At 53.0% G+C, this 17,687-nt stretch overlaps 1 protein-coding gene across 1 annotated transcript; it reads right to left on the bottom strand.

Annotated features, from left to right (window-relative positions):
• Positions 1 to 447: 447 nt before the first annotated feature.
• Positions 448 to 15,593, bottom strand: CAVIN1 (caveolae associated protein 1). Its single transcript, XM_048316703.1, has 2 exons — positions 14,933 to 15,593; positions 448 to 2,864 (listed from the first exon to the last, which is right to left on the bottom strand). Exons 1-2 carry the CDS (start codon positions 15,350 to 15,352, stop codon positions 2,199 to 2,201), a joined length of 1,086 nt encoding a protein of 361 aa, XP_048172660.1. The 5' UTR covers positions 15,353 to 15,593; the 3' UTR covers positions 448 to 2,198.
• Between the last annotated feature and the right edge of the window lie 2,094 nt (positions 15,594 to 17,687).

Raw genomic sequence — 17,687 nt, 5'->3', positions numbered from 1 at the left:
GGATCCCTGTGGGGCGGCGGGGATGGGTCCCTGTGGAGCGGTGGGGATCGGTCCCTGTGGGGCTGGATCCCTGTGGGGCTGTGGGGATGGATCCCTGTGGGGCTGTGGGGATGGGTCCCTGTGGGGATTGGTCCCTGTTAGGGGCTGTGGGGATGGGTCCCTGTGGGACGCTGTGGAGATGGATCCCATAGGGCTGTGGGGATGGGTCCCTGGGGGGCTATGGAGATCAGTCCCTGTGGGGATGGATCCCTGTTAGGGGCGGTGGGGATCGGTCCCTGTTAGGGGCTGTGGAGATTGGTCCCATAGGGCTGTGGGGATTGGTCCCATAGGGCTGTGGGGATGGATCCCTGTGGAGCTCTGGGGGTCAGCCCTGTAGGGCTGTGGGGATCGGTCCCTGTGTGGCAGCCCCTCCCCAACGCCCGGTGCCACGGACGGGCCGCACGCTGGTGGTTTACAAAAGAGACTTTATTGCTGCGCTGCTGCCTGGGCACAGCCAGGGACAGGCGAGGATCACCCGGGCTTCTGCCGCCCTGGCCTTGCTGTCCTGGCCCCGCTGCTCAGAGAAAACCCGCGTGAAAACTGCCTGTGGGCCCGCAAGAGACTCTGTGAGGGCCGGTGACCTGCGGGCTGGGGCCCACAGTGGGCCAGGAACCACCGCCCTGCCGGCAGCCAAGAGCCGGTGCCCAGTGCCTCCCCACACCGGGAGCCCCGGGGCCACCGCTGTCTCAGGGCTGCCTGCAGCCGGCACACGGAACCGGCTGGTCACACCTTCTGTGGGGAGGGAAGCTGTGGCAGGACCCTGAGGCCGGGACAGGCTGGATGCACTGCACAATATGAAGGAAAATAATTCTTAAAGGAAAAACAAGTTTATATATTGGGTTATGTGAGGAGCAGCAGCCTCGTGCTGGGGGAGCAGGATGGGGGATGCGGGGCTGGGGCTTGCAGCAGGGGCTGAGTATGTGAGAGCCAAGCGGGGCCGAGCCAGGCAGAGACCCCAAGCCATCGTGTGCTGCCTTTGTGCTGCCTCGCTCAGGGCATAGAGTGAAGCTGCAGAAAGCGGGACACAGGGAGGAAAGCACAGGACATGGGCACGGGCATGAGCCTGAGCTGAGCCAGGACCCCTGCAGAAAGCAGATGCTCAGAAATGCTCAAGGTCCAGTGCTGGACAGGTGTCAAAGCCTCTCTGATGGTCTAGAGCCTCACATGGCAGCAGTGCATCCCATATCTCACTGGAAACCAGTCGCTAGCCGTGGCAGCTGCTCTGGCATCACTGCCTGCATGTCCCCCTCTCCCTGGGCAGCAAGCCTGGACCTCACTGCCTGCTGCCACCACCTCTGTGGGTGTGGAGGGTGCAGATCCACCACCCTACCTCCATGCTACTCCCTGCCCCCAGGACTCGCCAGATCTCTGGCAGCCAGATCCATGACCCGGGCGGGAAGCCTGCAGCCTGTGCTGTTCCTGCCACGGCCCCAGGGCACAGCGGGGAGGAGCAGCAGGCCCCAGCTTTGTGACACCCCACAGGCACCCATGGCAGGCCCAGCTGCAGGGTGGCTTCATGCAAAGGTCACCCAGTCCTTGGGAGGGCAGAGAGGAGCAGCCCCACCTGCCCCACACCAGCTCAGCTTTGCCATGCTCTGCCCATCAGCAGGACTTGCTCAGCTCTTCCCTCCCATGCACCAGCTGCATCCCAGTTCCTCTGGTCCCCCGAAGGAGCAGCTGGTTTGGGTGCTGGGAGTCCTCTTGCCTGCGGGGTGGCTGCACAGCCTGGCACAGGGAGCCGGGTGGTGTGGGCTGGTGGGCTACTTGCAGGAAGCTTTCTTGACACCAGATTTTTCTTAATGGAGGACTCTTGAACTTTCAGCTGTACAGCCATTGTCTTGGGATCAGAACTCTCCAGCTGGGCCGGGGCCCTGTCACTCAAAGCCCATCTTCAGGTGTGGGGCAAGAAGGCTGCAGCAGGAATGGTCTCCGAGGGTGATTTAGTAGTGTAAGAAAAACAGTTCTGTGTTCCTAATGTGTGCTAAAACTAAAATATAAAATACACCTTGTACAAGCAGGCAGGGGATCGGCGTCGGCTCTGCAGGGTAAGAAGGATGCATCGTGTACACTTCCCTGGGGCTCCAGGGCAGGGAGAGCTCGAAATGTGAGTGATAATGTGTTCAGCCATCGTCCGCAACCCTTGCGCACTGCAGCCTGTCCTACTCGCTGTCACTCTTGTCCACCAGTACCGCATCAGTCTCCTCCGTGATCTCCAGCAGTGTGTGCACATCAGGGCTCTCCCCACGCATCAGATCTGAATTTTCTCCCTCCTCTCCACCAACCTCCACCAGCTCTGTGGCTTTCACCTCCACCTCACCCTCTCTTATTTTCTTGACGTGGAAAGTGAAGGGTGGAACTTTGTAGACGGCTGTCTTGGACCTGGCATAGATGGTGTGGTCAGGGGTGAAAGACTTCCTCAGTTTGTCCCGAGAGCTCTTCATCTTCTCTCTCCTTTCGTTAGTCACAATTTTCGTGCCCAGTTTGTTCATCCTCTTCTCCAGGTTGTGGCGGGTCTTCTCCAAGTTGTGGCGGGTCTTCTCCAGGTTTTCCTTGGTCTTTAGCTTAGTCTTTTCCATCTTCTCCTTTGAAAATGCCTTCTTAAAGTCATCCACCCTTTTCATGCCGCTCCTTTTGATGCGTTCTGCCCGTGACTCTTCGATAATCTCCTCAATCTCCACCTCCTCATCCGAGGAGAGCTGGATGTGGTCCTCCTCTGCATGGTCCTCACCCACAGGCACCTCTTCACCCTCACCTTCCTTCTCCAGCTTTTCACCTTCCTTTAGGGACTTGCTGATGCTCAGTTTAGATGGGAGCTTCACTTCATCCTGCAAGACACAGAGCGGAGCCAGTGAGACACACACACACACACACACACGGGCAGCCCTGGAGCCAGCCCATCCTCCCTCCCACAGTGCCATGGAGACATTGACCTCCACCCGGCTAAACAGACCCAGGTACCTCAGGCCTGGGCTCATCCTCCCTTACTGCAACTGATAAGTCATTGTAAAGAGGATCTGCTTAGGACTCTCTCGTACCAGGACTCAGGCACCAGCTCTGCTCACCCTGGGTTGGCTTCAAACTCATCTGTGACCCCAAAAGTATGGGAAAGGTGCAGCACTGAAACTAGAGCCATTTCACTTCCTCCTCTGCTCCTGTCACAGTCCTGTGCCCTCCAGTTTCATCTTTATCCCAGGACCTGGCCATTGCAGCCCCTCACTCCTGGCCGCAGGATGGTTGTCTTCAGGTCTCCAGCCTGGCCAGGTCCAGCTGTGTCCCCAGGCGCAGCGCAGGGCTGCAGAGGCATGGCCGGAGCTGAGAGTCTGGCCACAGCGGCAGCCTGCACACACTGTCCTGGCCACCCCCAGTCTGCACTCAGACTTTCCCAAGGCCTCAGGATCCAGATGTGGGGCTGGGACATCTCTTGGGATGCAGCAGGCTGCCCTGTTTTTCCTATTTCTCCACTGGGGAATAAGTTAGACAATTTGCCTGAGTCCATATCTGGAGATGGTGGAGACAGTGGCCCCAACTCACCCAGCCTGGTCTGCAAGGCTACACAGCTCTACTTGGGACAGGGCTGGATTCATTCAGCTTCTCCACAAGCCTGAGCCAGCCAAGTTTCTGATCCCAGTGGCAGAGGACAAGCATGTGCCTGTGAGAGGGGCACAGGTCTGGAGTGGGATTGGTTTTCATCTGAGCAGCACATAGCATGCGTCCCTGCTGCAGTGATTCACCTCTCTGTTCCCGGGACAGGCTGGAAATAGCCCATCACTGTACGGAGCGTCACAGCTGCGGGGCTGCAGCCCACGCTCGGAAATTTATTGCCCAAGCAGTTTTAATCTACAGAGCTGGGTGGGAGCTGTCAGAAATCCAGCAGCAGCCAAAGGGCAGTGTGTGGAACGGGCACACAGCATGCGGAGCTGCTGGGCTGAGGTTTGGAGAAGAGCCTGGGCAGCAGGACGGCCAGGTGCCCTTCTGAGCCCTGGGGCAGACAGCAGCAGAATGGAGCTAGGATGGGATTCCAGTCCTGCACTGGCAGGAGCCAGGCCCAGGGAAAGGGGCAGGCCCTGGTGTACCCCAAGTGCATGGCAAACCCTGGAACACTGGCAGTGATTTGCCTGCCCCTGCCTTGGGGAGGTGCCCTGTGACCCGGGAGGGTGACTTTGCTGAGGCACCTCCTGTGCTCTGCATGTCACAGGAGCTGCCACTGCTCCACTGCAGCCGTGCACGAACGAGCTGCACAGGTGCAAGAGCCAGGACACTGGGGATGGTCATTCCATCGAGCACGAGGAGGGGCGTCCCTGGCGCTGCTGTGGGACAGAACATCCCGGTCCCTGCTCAGCGCCGGAAGGGACGGTGTGTGTGCACACCTGCACCCTCAGTGCTGTCCCACTGCATGCCACTGCCCTGGCTGACCAAGGTCACTGCCACTCTGTGGCTCTGCTCTGAGCCCCTGGACAGAGGCAGGAGGATATGCCCTCCCTGCAGACACGGGTGCTGTGCCTGGCCCTCTGCGCTGTCCCCTGCCCTGTTTTCCCTTGCACCCCTGGAGAAGTGACACAACTGATTGAATACGTGACTCCAGCACAGCTTCACCTGGTGAAATCCAGATGCTCTCAGCTGCTTTCTCATTTTTTTCCCAAGCACAGGTGCTGTTCCTTGGGCCAGCTGAAGTTCTGGAAGCACAAGGGCATGTGGAGAAACCTTTGTGAGCAGTGACAAGCCAGCTTCATGGAGCACTGGGCTCAGTGAGGATGGCACAGGCTACAGTGTCTGTGGTGAAAACACAGAGCCTGCTGGAGCAGAGGTTTCGTTCTGGGTTTTCTTCGGAGCAGAGAGCTGTGCTGGGTGAAGCTCTTCACCCTCCAGATCACAGGTCAGGTCCTAAATACTTTGTGGAGATTAGGGTGAAGTGGCCAACATATGTTTTCTTCATTTGATGAGCCACTTCAGCAGAAAACAATACACACGTTCTCCAGAGGGCCAGGTCAGTCCAGGGCAAACCTACACCACAGGGAAGGCAGGGATCCTGTTCTCCACAACAACACCTGCCAGAGCAATCCCAGAAACTTCCAGGGACCCTGCCCAGCCAGCAGAACATCAGGAACTCCAGCCACTTCCTTCCCTCTGAGTCAACACAATGAGCCAGAACAAAGGCATCCCCCTCTCGCCTGGCACGGCTGTCCCTGGAAATGGGCCATATCCTGCAAACCCTGATCCTATCAGCCCCTTGTGAGCTCCAGAATATGTGTCTGCAGAAAGAAACACCACCTCAAAAACTCCACGTCTGTCACATAAATAACAACCTTTCCTCCTGGTACACCAGTATATCCAGCTCCTGACTGAATTTTCTGATGTGGTGGGATGAGCTGCGCCAGCAATGCTCCCATCCAGCCTCAGCAGCATCCTGCAGCTCTTCCCTCATAGCCATGAAGACATGGCCAGCAGGAGCAACCCCTGTTGGGGTGCCTGCAACTCTCCCTTAATCCTGCACTTCACCTGGAGCGCAGCAGCTGCCCGGCTCTGTGATCCCACAGGCTGCATTCAGGCACTTCACCCCCTTCTGCCAGCCCCACTCCATCCCCACAGCCCAACCCCAGCCCAGCAGCGCTCATGGCTCTGCTCTTGCCTCTGTCAGGAGGCACTTCATGGATCAGACCCAAAGGCACTGAGGGAGCACAGCCCTTCCCATACGTGAGGATCCCAGCCTCCCTCTTGGGACTGTTTCCGAGAGCTTTTCTCCAGCTGTGCTTGGGAAACCGTTCACATCCTGCTCCTGGCCTCTCTCTCTCTTCTAAGCATGGTATAATTCCTGCATTTCCCCCCCCACCCCAACTCCTCCTCACTCTGATGCTGATCTGAGCAGTAGATAACCAGCCCACTGGAGGATTTTCAGCAGTGTGCTGTGGGACACTCCCCGGAGTCCAAGCTCACCTGCATTCAGGGAGCATTCCTGTGGGTTCAGGCACAGCACAGCTGGTGCGAGAACATCCACAGCTGTGGCACATCAATGGGGACGAGCACATTCTGCTGAGCATCCCTTGCATGTACCTCCCCCCTGCACCCAGGCATTGCCTGAAAGCCTCCAAGAGTCTCCTCCTCCCTGCCTGGGAGGTTTCTCCAGTGGGGAAGGGGAAGGGGAACTGCCTGGTGTGCACAGGACATGCCTGCAGACACAGGAGTGGAGGATAATGGGACGTGAGTGGAACAATCAAGAACCATCCCAGGTCCACGGGTGGCTGCTGCACAAATCCCTGCTCTGAGCAAGGCACTATGTTCTCTGCACTTCATTTCACTCATGACTCATCCAGTTGAGCCACATTTTTAACACCAGGCATTCTATTTTTACTCGGAAAACACTGATCCTGAAGTGGGCGAGTCCAAAATCCTGAGTCTTGGCATCCCTGCCTGTTGGGGTGTTCAAAGCCTGGCTCCCAATCAGCAGAGGCAAACCAGTTCTGTCCTCTCAGCTTGGATCCAACTGGCACAAGGACAGCGGGTAAACAACATTTTTCAGAAGGTTTTGGTACCAGCAGCAGCAAACTCTGGCCCTGCTCTGTGTACGGTGCAGAGCTGCACCCAGCAGCAGGACAAGGACGGGGAGCGTGTGCTGTCCCTGCAGTACAGACCTCCTGGGAAGAGCTGTGCTTCAGGAAGCTCTCTGGCACTGGGCCGGTCCATCTGTGGACTTTGTGGGCACCCAGAAGGGCCCCAGTGCCCACAGCCAGCCCCAAAGGCAGCTGGCTGCCAGCTGCTCTGTGTCCTCCTACTTCAAACAATTCCGAGCTGTTGGATCCATAGCAGTCTCTTCCCGGCTCCCCTGAGTGGGCTTTTATCTGACATTGTTTTCGAGTTCCCTGGCAGTGAGTCACCCGCAGCCCACAGCCATGGACACCCGCCTGGTTGCTACAACACACGTAAACACTTCCCCTGGCGTATAAAAGGCCAAGGAGGCACAGAGCTGAGCTGCATTCCCAGTCAGTGTGTAAGAAACAGAGTCCCAGCACTCCCAGCCACTCCAGTCTCCAGTTGGAAGGTTTAATGGAAGGTTCTCACATGCACATGCAAATCACATCTGCAATTCATTTCACTACGTTATTTTTACACAACTGCAACAGCACAAACTGTGAGTTTGGTTGACATTTGCAGCCATAACATGCAGAAAACGACCAGCTCACATTCTCGGGCTCCACTATGACCAAACCGGACAGATCCCAACGCTGGGTGAGCTGGAGCCTGTAGCCCCTCCTGCACCCCAGCCCTTCCTCTGCCCACTCCGGACAGCACAGCCCGGCCCCGGCCTCGGGGAGGCCAGGGGAGGATTAGGAGCTCGGGCAGCAAACAGCCCTCCAGGTCAGATCAAGCTGTGCCAGAGGAGAACAAGTTCTGCTCTCCCGTTGCTATGATAACTGCTCTGCTCTGCCAGGCCTCAGAGGAGACTGTTCTGTGCTGACCTTCCAGCAGTGCCATGGGAAGGAGGATTCAGCTATTCCTGAGTAACAGCAGCACGCCTGAGAAGCACCCTGAGCCTAGCAGGGCTCAGGGGTGTCCGGATACACAGAGGAGGCTGTGCTTTGGAACAGACCTTTCTGCGGAGACTGAAATTACTAGATTTTTTTTTTTTTTTTTTTTTTTGCTAGATCACAAAAAAATGGCCTTTTTTTTACATCCTTGAAAAGGAGAAGTTTTCCCTGGCATCTTTGCCCTGAGACCCCAATTCCTGGACTGGGTTCACCCTCACCTGGCTCTTGGAATAGTCCTGTCCACCCAGGCAGCCATTCCCACTGGACAGTGCTGCGTACGCTACTGGGTGACCCCCAACGGGCAGCGGAGCTCAGGGCATTTTGTCCAGTAGCTACACAATGAGAGGAAGGCAATAGGCCTCTGTGGCCTCTGTGGCCTAAATGTTATATGATCAGCAGTTGAAGTCACCACTCCAGCCTGTGCAGGGCCTGACTCCAAGCAAGCAGCACCAGGGGCTGCAGCCAGACAGAAATGGGAGATGCTGCAGGGGCTGCCCGAGGCACTGGAAATTTATGTCACAGCTTGTGCTCTCTGCCTGTTTTACCTGTTTAAAACAACAACTTCAAACTATTTCACAATCACAAACTAATGCTCACAAGAAGCCTGAGGAGGTGGGTGTTCCAGGGCTGTGTTTCAGAGGGAGAAACAGCGGCTCGGAGAACAGGTGGGATTTGCCCAGTCACAGCAAACTCCAGCTGAGCCAACTGCCCCTGGCCACTTGGCGCCCTTCATGCAAGCCACACAGCAGCTTCTCCCTCCCAGATCGCCTGAGGGAAGATCCAGGCTCCTCACACCCACGCTCATGCAGAAAGCGCATTAGTCAGCAGCAGGATCAGCCTCGCAGGTCTGAGAGCTTGAGGCAGCCCCAAGCAGGCAAGAAGCAAAGGCTCGGAATCAGCAGCTCCCAGAGCTTCAGAAGAGGTTCAGAGTGATCTTCAGGGGGTGCCGCTGATGAGGCCCTAAAGTGCTGCCTCCTCGTGTGTCTTCTGCTGCCCTGGGCCTGTCTCCACGGGGTGGGCTCACAGGGCAGTCCCTGGCGAAGGCTCAAGGCACACGCGCGGGATCTTCTCGGGCTAAGATGAGGAAAACTGCGTTTCAATGGCCGGAGAAAGGAAGCACAATGGAAACACTTACCTGTTCCTGACGGGAATCTGTTTGGGAACATGCCAACAGTGATCTGGGTTAGCATGAGAACAGGGAGAGGGAAAAGGCACAGGGGTACGTTTTAGTAAAGGGAGAAGCCAGGAAGCAGAATTTGACAGAAAAGAGTCAGCAAAGATCTATGGATGGAAGAGTGTCCGTCTCTGATTCAGAAGGTCCCAGGAGACGCAGGATCCCTTCTGTGGGTTCAGGCACATTCACACTGCCACTGCCACAGGGCCAGACTCTGCTCCCGGTCACAGGGATTCAGTGTTGCCTGTTGGGGATGTGTCTCCCTTTGCTGTGGTGTAGCTCAGAGTTTGCTTGTAAGTGTAAGATCATGAAAAAAAGGGTGTTGATTTTAAACCCCTGTGTTGATTAATTCAAGTGCAGAGGCTGCAGAGACTGAAACAGCCGGGTGCAACTCCAGAACTCTATCTGCTGGTTTTGTCACGTACTGACCTTACCCTAAACCAGCACCGGATAATTCCCAGCAGCTCCCAGATCTCTGCACCCAGTGACACAGCAAAGTCAGGCATGGCCTTGACACCGGGTTCCAAGGGTTGGACAAAGTTTGTCTCCAATAGTGCCAAGAGGTTCATGAAAAGAGAAGCCTCAAGCCTTAGAAACGAGACTTTTGAGTCCTGCATGTAAGAAGTCACCAAGGAATATTGCTGAGAGAAAAAGATCTAAAATATGAGGGGAGAAAGCAAATCAGGTTGGGATTAGGTAAATGTTGGAGGGATAAGTAGTTCATCCTCAAGTAGCATCTCCCTGACTAGCAGAGTCCTCCCACCCTCTGTAATTCTGGGTGTTGTGCAATCTGCCTGGCATTTCTTTCTATCAGGCACATCCAGTTACCCTGTGTTCTGAAAGCTGTGTCTGAAAAGCTGGATCTGCTTCATCAGCTGTGAAAAACAGCAGCCTGGTACAGGGTGCAAAGGAAGGGAGGGAGGGTGGGGAGAGGAGGAGGCTGTGCTTGGAAAAATGCTTTTGCCTATAGTGAGTCAGAAGAGAGGCAGGGCTGTAGGAAACAGAGAAGTAAATAGACTGAGAATGGAAAGGCGCTTTCTTCCCCTCTGACATCATTAAAAAGTTTTGATGCCATTATCAGTCTGTTTGTACCACTGGCTTTGCTCTCAGATCTACTCCTCCCGGATAAATCTGTCTGAGCTGATTGATGACTCTGGAGCTGCTCCTGAACAGCAAAGCAGCAAAGACGGGGTTTGTATTACAGATGATTTGCAGACACTGACATTTGCATTCTCACATAAAGCTGGAGACTAAACATCCTGAGACTTTTTATTCTAAATATTTGATTTTCCTTTACCGATACTGCACATTTTGTTTCTGTTCTTTGTCTACCTCGCAGCTGGACAGTGGACCCACAATTCTTCAGGTGCCCTGTAAGTTGTAGGAGATCTAACAAGAATCAAGAGGACAATCCCAAATGGGATAAAAGAGGGCTAAGCCTGTTGCTGAATACTTTATGAGTCACTGCTGTGCCTTCTGGGCTGTGCACATGAGAGGCCTGAGGGAGGAATATGTGATCGGGAGGGATATTACCCTGGGTTTATTTTCATGAGCCACTATTCATCCAATCTAACCCCATCCCTACGGCTGGGCAGCCTCTGGCCCTTTGCTCTGAGACAATTTACAGCTGCACAGCTCAGTCTGTAACTATACTGGTGAAAGGATTTCAGCAAAGCAAACAGTTCTGGCACCAACTGCTTATAAATAATAGCTGAGTAATGAAATATTAATGCAGTTGATACTAGATTGCAACAGAGAAATCCATGCTTCAGAGTTGTATATGGGTAGACTGGTAATCTGCACTAAGAAAAATCCTGGAAGCCAGAGCTATTAACATCCTGACTTTTTTTTAAGGCTCAGTCTCCTCTGAATTATTATCTTGAGGCTCTTATAATTCCATAATATGCAGAGAATATGCAAGATTTTTGTACATTGGGATGTTCATGTGGTGCCCCTGCAATGGAGGCAGCACTCACAGGAGCTGCTTTAGACTGGATTTGCAGTGAAAGTGAAATGAGCTTTTTATTTTAAAGTAATAACAGAAAATAAATACAGGGGCTGCTGCAATGCAAATGCCTGCAGTGACCCACTGGGAAGAGGGCTGGATGTTCCAGCACAGAGAGCTCTCAGCCACATGGAGCCAGCTGGTCTTGCAGGAAAAGCACCCTGTGGGTACCTGGTGCCCGTGCCTATCCCAGTGCTGTCACCCAAATTGCTTTGGAAATTCCTATTTACTTTTTAATGCTGGTAGCTGGGCAAGCTCCACTGAACTGCAGGCACATCACCCACCAGGCTGTCCCTCAGGCCTGGGGATCTTGCTGGGCCTTGTCAATGCTCCACAGCCACTAAACTCATCATGGTTTTGTTTCTGAATGATTAATTTGAAACAAAACCATAGCTCAGGGCAGATGCCATTCTGTTTGGGCAGTGAAGAAAGGCTGCAGCCCCAGGGCAGTGGGTTTGTATGCCCTGGGCTCCCTGCCCTGGGCTCCCTGCGCTTCTCCTCAGCCCCCTGAGCTCTTTTCTTTATGTCCTTTTCCATACTCTCTTTTAAGGAGCACAGACCCAAAACCGAGGCAGTTCAGGTCTGGCCTCTAAATCTGTCACATTAATGTGTGGGTTTGAAATCTCCCCCTCCTTCTCACGATGTACAGTCTCGCTGCTCCCGTCCGTATAAGGCCCATGCGAGCACAAAGCCAGGCTGGGCTATTTATATTTCCTTGCCCAGCCCTATCCACCCAACACTGCATGGCTGGGATCCAGGTCCCACCCTGCTCTCCCAACTGCACAGCCCTTCCCACGGAAACTCACATCTCACACAGCTCAGAGCGGCCACCAAGGCCCCCTGAAGAGCAGATGAGCCCCACTGGAGCCTCTGAAAAGGACAGCGTGGGGAGCGCTCACTCACACCCCTCGGGCAAAGGCTGCTCTTTCCAACAAAAACACTGCACATCCCGAGCCAGAGTTCCCGGAGCTCGGCACCCACACGAGCCTCAAAATAAAGGACCGGCACACTTTAGAAATTCAATACTCAGTGTGCGTGCCGAGTGCTGCAAGGGTTTGTCCGGTTGTAAGAAAATCAGCCTTTGACATTTGCAGGAATAAGTTTAATTGTCAAAAATTGTTTGGAGGAAAATGCCAAGCTTACATAAACTGCCACGTGCCACTCTCCAGCTGAACACGGCACAAAGTCTGGTTTCAGAGCAGTAGCTGCTTGCACAGGACATCCATTATTTACCCGTGAACTGCAGTAACCAGCCCCAGATTCAGGATCCTAAAACCAGGAGATTTGGGATGAAGTCACTTTAGTTTATTTTTATTAGCAACTACTCTCACCGAATTTTTTGGTGTCCTGATTTCTCTGAAAGACAGGAGCCCGGGACAGAGGCACAAAGGAAGCTCTGAGCTCTGTTCCCAGGGGCTGCTGAGCAGTGCAGGCACTCACTGATGTCAGACTTTTTAGGAAGGTAAGTTCTGCCCTGAACATCTGCGTACACAGTAGCCTGTCAAAGCTGTCACCTCTGCTTTGGCTCGGCAAGTTTTCAAAAGAGAAAGATGGGGCAATTTGGAGGGGTATGATTGTTTTTGAGTTTTATTCTAAAGAATTGATCTAATTCGCTACATTAAGTCTATAAAAAAACTCTTAACTTGGTAGAAATCAGACTAGCAAAATTAGCTCAAAGAGAGTAAGCAAGTGAGAAAACGTGAGCATGGACGGGACTGAGAGTGATGCCTGTAAATGTCCTGCTCCACACCTCCCCTTAGCCAGGATGTGGGAGTGATATCCAGCCCTGCACTTTCTCCCCCACATTTTGAAACTACCCCAGCAGATGTGCTCAGGATCATCCCACAGGTCAGGCTTACCCTGAATAAAATTTGGTTCTCATCTTCTCCTAATCCATAGCGAGCAAAACGCAATTCTCACAGGCAGCCTGACTTCCCCTCCAAGATGCAAAAGGTCTTATTTGCACTCCTGAAATAATCCCTCCACAATGGCTGAAGCCTCAGGACTGGATACTGAGAGAATAATCAAACATCAAGAACCAGCAAAGAGCTCATTTATCTTTACCTCCTTTATTTCTTCCAACTGCAGAACTGTGCAGTAGTGAATCCTACGGAGCACGACTCCTGCTCCGCTCAGCTCTCTCACCCAGAAACAGCCACCGCTGGGATTATGGAATATTTTACGTCTCTTAGGATGAGTTTTTCTCTTGTTCTCCAAAAGAAAAGACTAATAAATCTTTGGACTTTTTTGCCACAGCAACTGAAACCACATAGGAGCTTGGCAGCTTGGCAAAGCAGCTTTCCCTGAGTCAGAGAGGAGCAATAATGTGCTCAGCACTGCAGAATTAATTACATGACCAGTAATGTACCCAACAGACCCTTTGGTAGGTGGGGGGTCTGGGAAGTGAGATATTGAATTAGATAAGAGTTATTTTGTAATTATTTGGTTTTAACTGTAGACACTGTTAGGAAAGCACAGTGAATTCCTCAGTTAACCCCCAGGGTGGACCCCAGCACTCCATGTTTTCCTGCTGGGGCCGGGTCTGCTCTGGCTCCCATGGAAATGCCAGGATGTCCATGAGGGCACAAACGGCTCAATTTCACACGGCACAAACCTGGAGAATTCCTTACTTGTGCTCTGTGACATTCAAATCACACTAAATTCCATGCTGGGAAATTATTCCAAATCCCAAATTATTTCTTCCCCTAATATCTCCATGATTCCCCAAGTCCCTGGCACTGTCCCTGGCCAAACAACTCTTTCAAGGCTTCTCTGTCTTCACCACAGCAGCAAGGGCAGGCCTCAAGCCTTTAGAAGCAGGATTGCTTTTTCATATTCAAAAAGAAACTCTGCTCAGTATCAATAAGCCACAGTAAACCAATACAAACTGCTCGTGAAACACTAACCTGCAGATGTTTGGGATGCTTCCCAAGGACCTTGAACCTTGCCAACTTCCTACCTATTTCCGTAACTGACATGGAATGTTATGTTTAAACAATTCCCTTCACTCCTCTCATTTTGCAGTGGTTGTTGCTTCTATTTTATTTTTCCAGGGATAAATTGATACAAAGAGCTTGTAATAAATCCATACACATATATCTGTCTATAACTGGTTGTGTTTCCTGTATGACCTGAACAGGCTCAAGTATTTCAGCCTTTCAGCCGTGATAAAACAACAAATGCTCAAGCTCTGAACCAAGGAGTCCCACAGGCCCTGTACATGTCAGACCCCTGAGCCTGTCACGAGCCACTCGCCCTCAGACCTCACAGTAAGGACCATCCTCCCTTTTATTCTGCTTTTCTTCTCTCTCTTCCCATGATCAGCACTCGAAGCTTCTCCATTTGTCCCTAGCGCTGGCTATTATTAACCCAGAGGCTTCCAATTGTAGCATTAACTGTTTCGCTCACTTTTCTCCCGTGGCCCAATAGAAGAGTTTGCTCTGATGCGGAAAACGAACTCCAGGCAGGAAACCTGACAGAACCATGTTCCTCTCTCTCCCCTTGTTTAATGATAAGTGAAAACTCCAACACTTAGTGCAGGGGGTGAACATCAAGCAAATCAAAGCTGTTATTGAGACCAAACAACAAGAATGTTCAAGGCTTGCCGGATGCGGAAGAAAGAAGGTGGGAATTGTACAAGCCCTCAGCAAATGCTGCCCCGAGCAGGTCAGGGGGCTGGGCTGGATTTTCTCTGACAGCTCTATCTGCCCTGGCTGGACAGATTAACCCTGAGGCTGGGGTTACTATCACTTGTTACCAGATGCATATCACAAATCTGAAATATTATCCGTCTCCACGTAGCCATACACATGGTGTCTCTTGGTAGAAGAGACATTGGCAGACAGATTTACAACACCCCCTTCCAGATCCCAGAGCACTCTTGCTCTTTGTTGAGCTAACCAGTAAAATCAGGTTATTTTGATACTTCTGGTCCATTGCAGTGAGTTCTTAGGGCCTCGTTCCCGATCTGCATTAAAATTCCTGTTAAATGGGACAACTCTGTCAAACTTTATCTTAGGCCACAGAGAAAATGTTAAACCACAAATGAGAGTGACGAGGGACCCGCCTCAGTTTGAACTGCCAGACAATCTGGGGAGTTTGGGAGAGGGCTGGACCGAACATGCAGCGTGACGGGACCCTTCGCAAAGAAAACACCCACTAACAGGATGTAAACATAGTGAAACAGTTCCTTACCTGATAGATCATGACTTTGAAGTTCCTGCGTTTCAGGAGCTCCGCTTCGTTGGCCTCCAGCTTCTTGATCTGCCCGGCTTGCTTCTCCAGGTTCTGCCGCACTGTTTTCACGTTGACGCTCACCTTGCGCACCTTCTCCAGCATTTTGTTGACAGTGTTGCTGGTGGTGGTGTGTGCCTTGGTCAGCTTGGTCAGCTCTCCCTGGATGCTGGTCACTGCGCTGTCCATCTCTTGCTGTCTCTCCTCCAGCTGTGTTTGGGTCAGCTGGATCTGATCCACTGCTCCGATGATCTTGTCCAGAAGGGTCAGCACCATCACACCGTTGATCTGGTCTGATTTGATGGGCTCCTCAGGCACTTGCTCCTCCGAGGTCTCAGAAACAGTGGGTGGCTCGATGATTTGCAAGGTGGTGTCCTCCATGGTCGCTTGGGAGTCCTGGCTCACGGAGCCCGGAGAAGCTGTCACTGCAGGGAGAGAGCAGGGAAAACTGAGCCCGAGCCTCGGCTAACTCCGCGCTGGGAGACACGCCAGGAATGGAGAGTGCAGTGAGTGAGAGTCTGTGCTGAAATTCAAATGGCACAGCTCCGCACAGCCGTCCAGTGGAACTGCCCTGCAAAATTTTCCAGGCTTGCAGGTCATTGGCTGACTCCACCTCAGCTATAGAAAAGGAGCCACTGCCAAATGCCTGCTGACCCACCCTTTTTGAAATGATTAAAATAGTTGGAGGGGAGGCGATGGCTCTGCATGCAAACACAAGCACGGCTCAGCCAGGAATGCAAAGCTCGGGAACTGCAGCCGCCCCTTCTTTACCCTCAGTCTAAAGGCACTGTAAGTAACGGGAGGAAAAAACAAAATCCTTTAGTAAACGGCTCGGGAAGCTGCTGGGAAGAGAGTGGGAAGCAAGCAGCCCCATGTGGGCACAGCTGTGTGCATTGAAGGCTGGTTTAAACAACAGCACATGCTGAAGTTCAGCTGGAAGTTCAGACACTTGCCAATACTTAGGTTTGGGGGTTTTTTCCAAGGACTATGAGAACCTGATTTTCAATATTTTAAAGACATGCTACAATTTGAATTCAGTAGTTACAGCATGAAAACGTCTCTATCTTAAGAATGCCCCCTCCCATGTATGTGAATGTACAACAGGCACACACAGTACATGCAGGGTGCAACACGTCTCCACACAGATTTAGCTCTGAAAAGGATAATTCACTCCTGAAGTGAGGCTGCTGGGCACTCCCTCTAAAGGAGCTCTCCCAGCTCCACAATCCTTGAGCCTTCTACAGATCCAGTCACCAGACTTTCAATGCAGGACACGCTGCAGTGTACACTGCACAAAACTGTGCTTTGTAAACAAAGCCCAAGTACAGTGGGTTACTCGTGGATTTAGTGATAAAACCTCTAAATGATTCAAAACAGGGAGACACATGGGAGGCACCACCACAGACTTTCCAACAACCCAGCTGGAACATGCCAGGAATGTGGGGAAGGAAAATTCAGATCTTGGGAGTGACCCTGGGCCAGACCTGGGCCAGACCCTTCACTTCTGGGGTGGGCTCAGCCACAGGGAACCAAGCTCCCATGCACAGGAGCGGCCACTTGGGAAGGCTGTGGACACACTGGGAAGGTGGCAGCTTCTCTCATTCTAAAGCTTTGACAACAGTTATTCATCCTCAGCACCTCCTGCCTCCTGCCAGGCCAAGTCTGCTCTCGGCCTTTGCCACTGGCTGGCAAATACCAGGAATGCCCGAGAGCCCTGGGCTCCTCCCAGCTCAGCTGCCTCAGGGCAGAAGGGGAGAAATGTTCCGTCCCAACCACACACTGGGGAACCCGCCTGTCCCACAGATGCAGAGGGACATTGTTCATTCACAATGCCCACAGCAGTCAGCACTTTCCCTGCTGCGTCCCTGCCCCATGACCGCTCGCTCTCCCCACTGACCTGGGCCTGGTGGCTCTGGGATCAGAGGATTGTACTCTGTGCCCCCACAACAGCCATTATGTCACGGACTGAAAACAGGCTGCTTTCTGTACACTGCTCTTTCCTGGAGGGACCTTTTTCCAGAGCATTCATTTCCCGTGTTTGCTGCTGATCAGAGTTCCATGAAAAAACCCCTCACTATAGGCAGCCAGCCCAAGGCCCCAGAGCTGTTTGTCCCTGGGGACACCTGCTCCAGGGTGGGCTTCCACAGATACATGTGTGGGGATTCAGGTACGGGACAGGATGCACATGGAGCAGAGCTCCTTGTAGGCCTGTCATCCATTCCATGTGTGACTGCAATGCATCTCTTTGCCTTTGGATCTCCATCTGGGAATAATAATAAAAAACTCTGCCTGAGTAGGTCAGTCTGGATAGACCCAGATAAACCAACAGGACAGGGATTTACATCTGTGCCTGGGGCTCAGCGAGATGAAGATCCCCATTCGGTGCCTCTGTGCCCACAGCAATTGCCCCGGGCTGGAATGCCAGGAATCATTTTCTGTGTTTGGATTAACTCCAGTTCAGCCCCTTTTCTGCTGCAGAGACACACCTGGAGCAGCCAACGGGTGGGAATTTGCAGCCTCCTCTATGGAGACTCAGTCTGGAGTCGATCTCTCCCAGTGGGAGCAGCGGCTGGATCTGGGGCTGCTCCTCGCTCACGCTGTGCCACGGACGTCACTGCGCTGGACACGCTCCCGGTGACGTCACATGACGTCATGAGCCCGCTCATGACGTCACCGCGCGGGGCCGCCCCTACCATCACTTCCGGGGCGGGGCCGT

Source organism: Corvus hawaiiensis, chromosome 1 (assembly GCF_020740725.1).
Source record: "Corvus hawaiiensis isolate bCorHaw1 chromosome 1, bCorHaw1.pri.cur, whole genome shotgun sequence".
Taxonomy (NCBI): Eukaryota; Metazoa; Chordata; class Aves; order Passeriformes; family Corvidae; genus Corvus; species Corvus hawaiiensis.
Note: the sequence above shows the minus strand (reverse complement) of the source record. Positions and strands in the feature narration are given on the sequence as shown.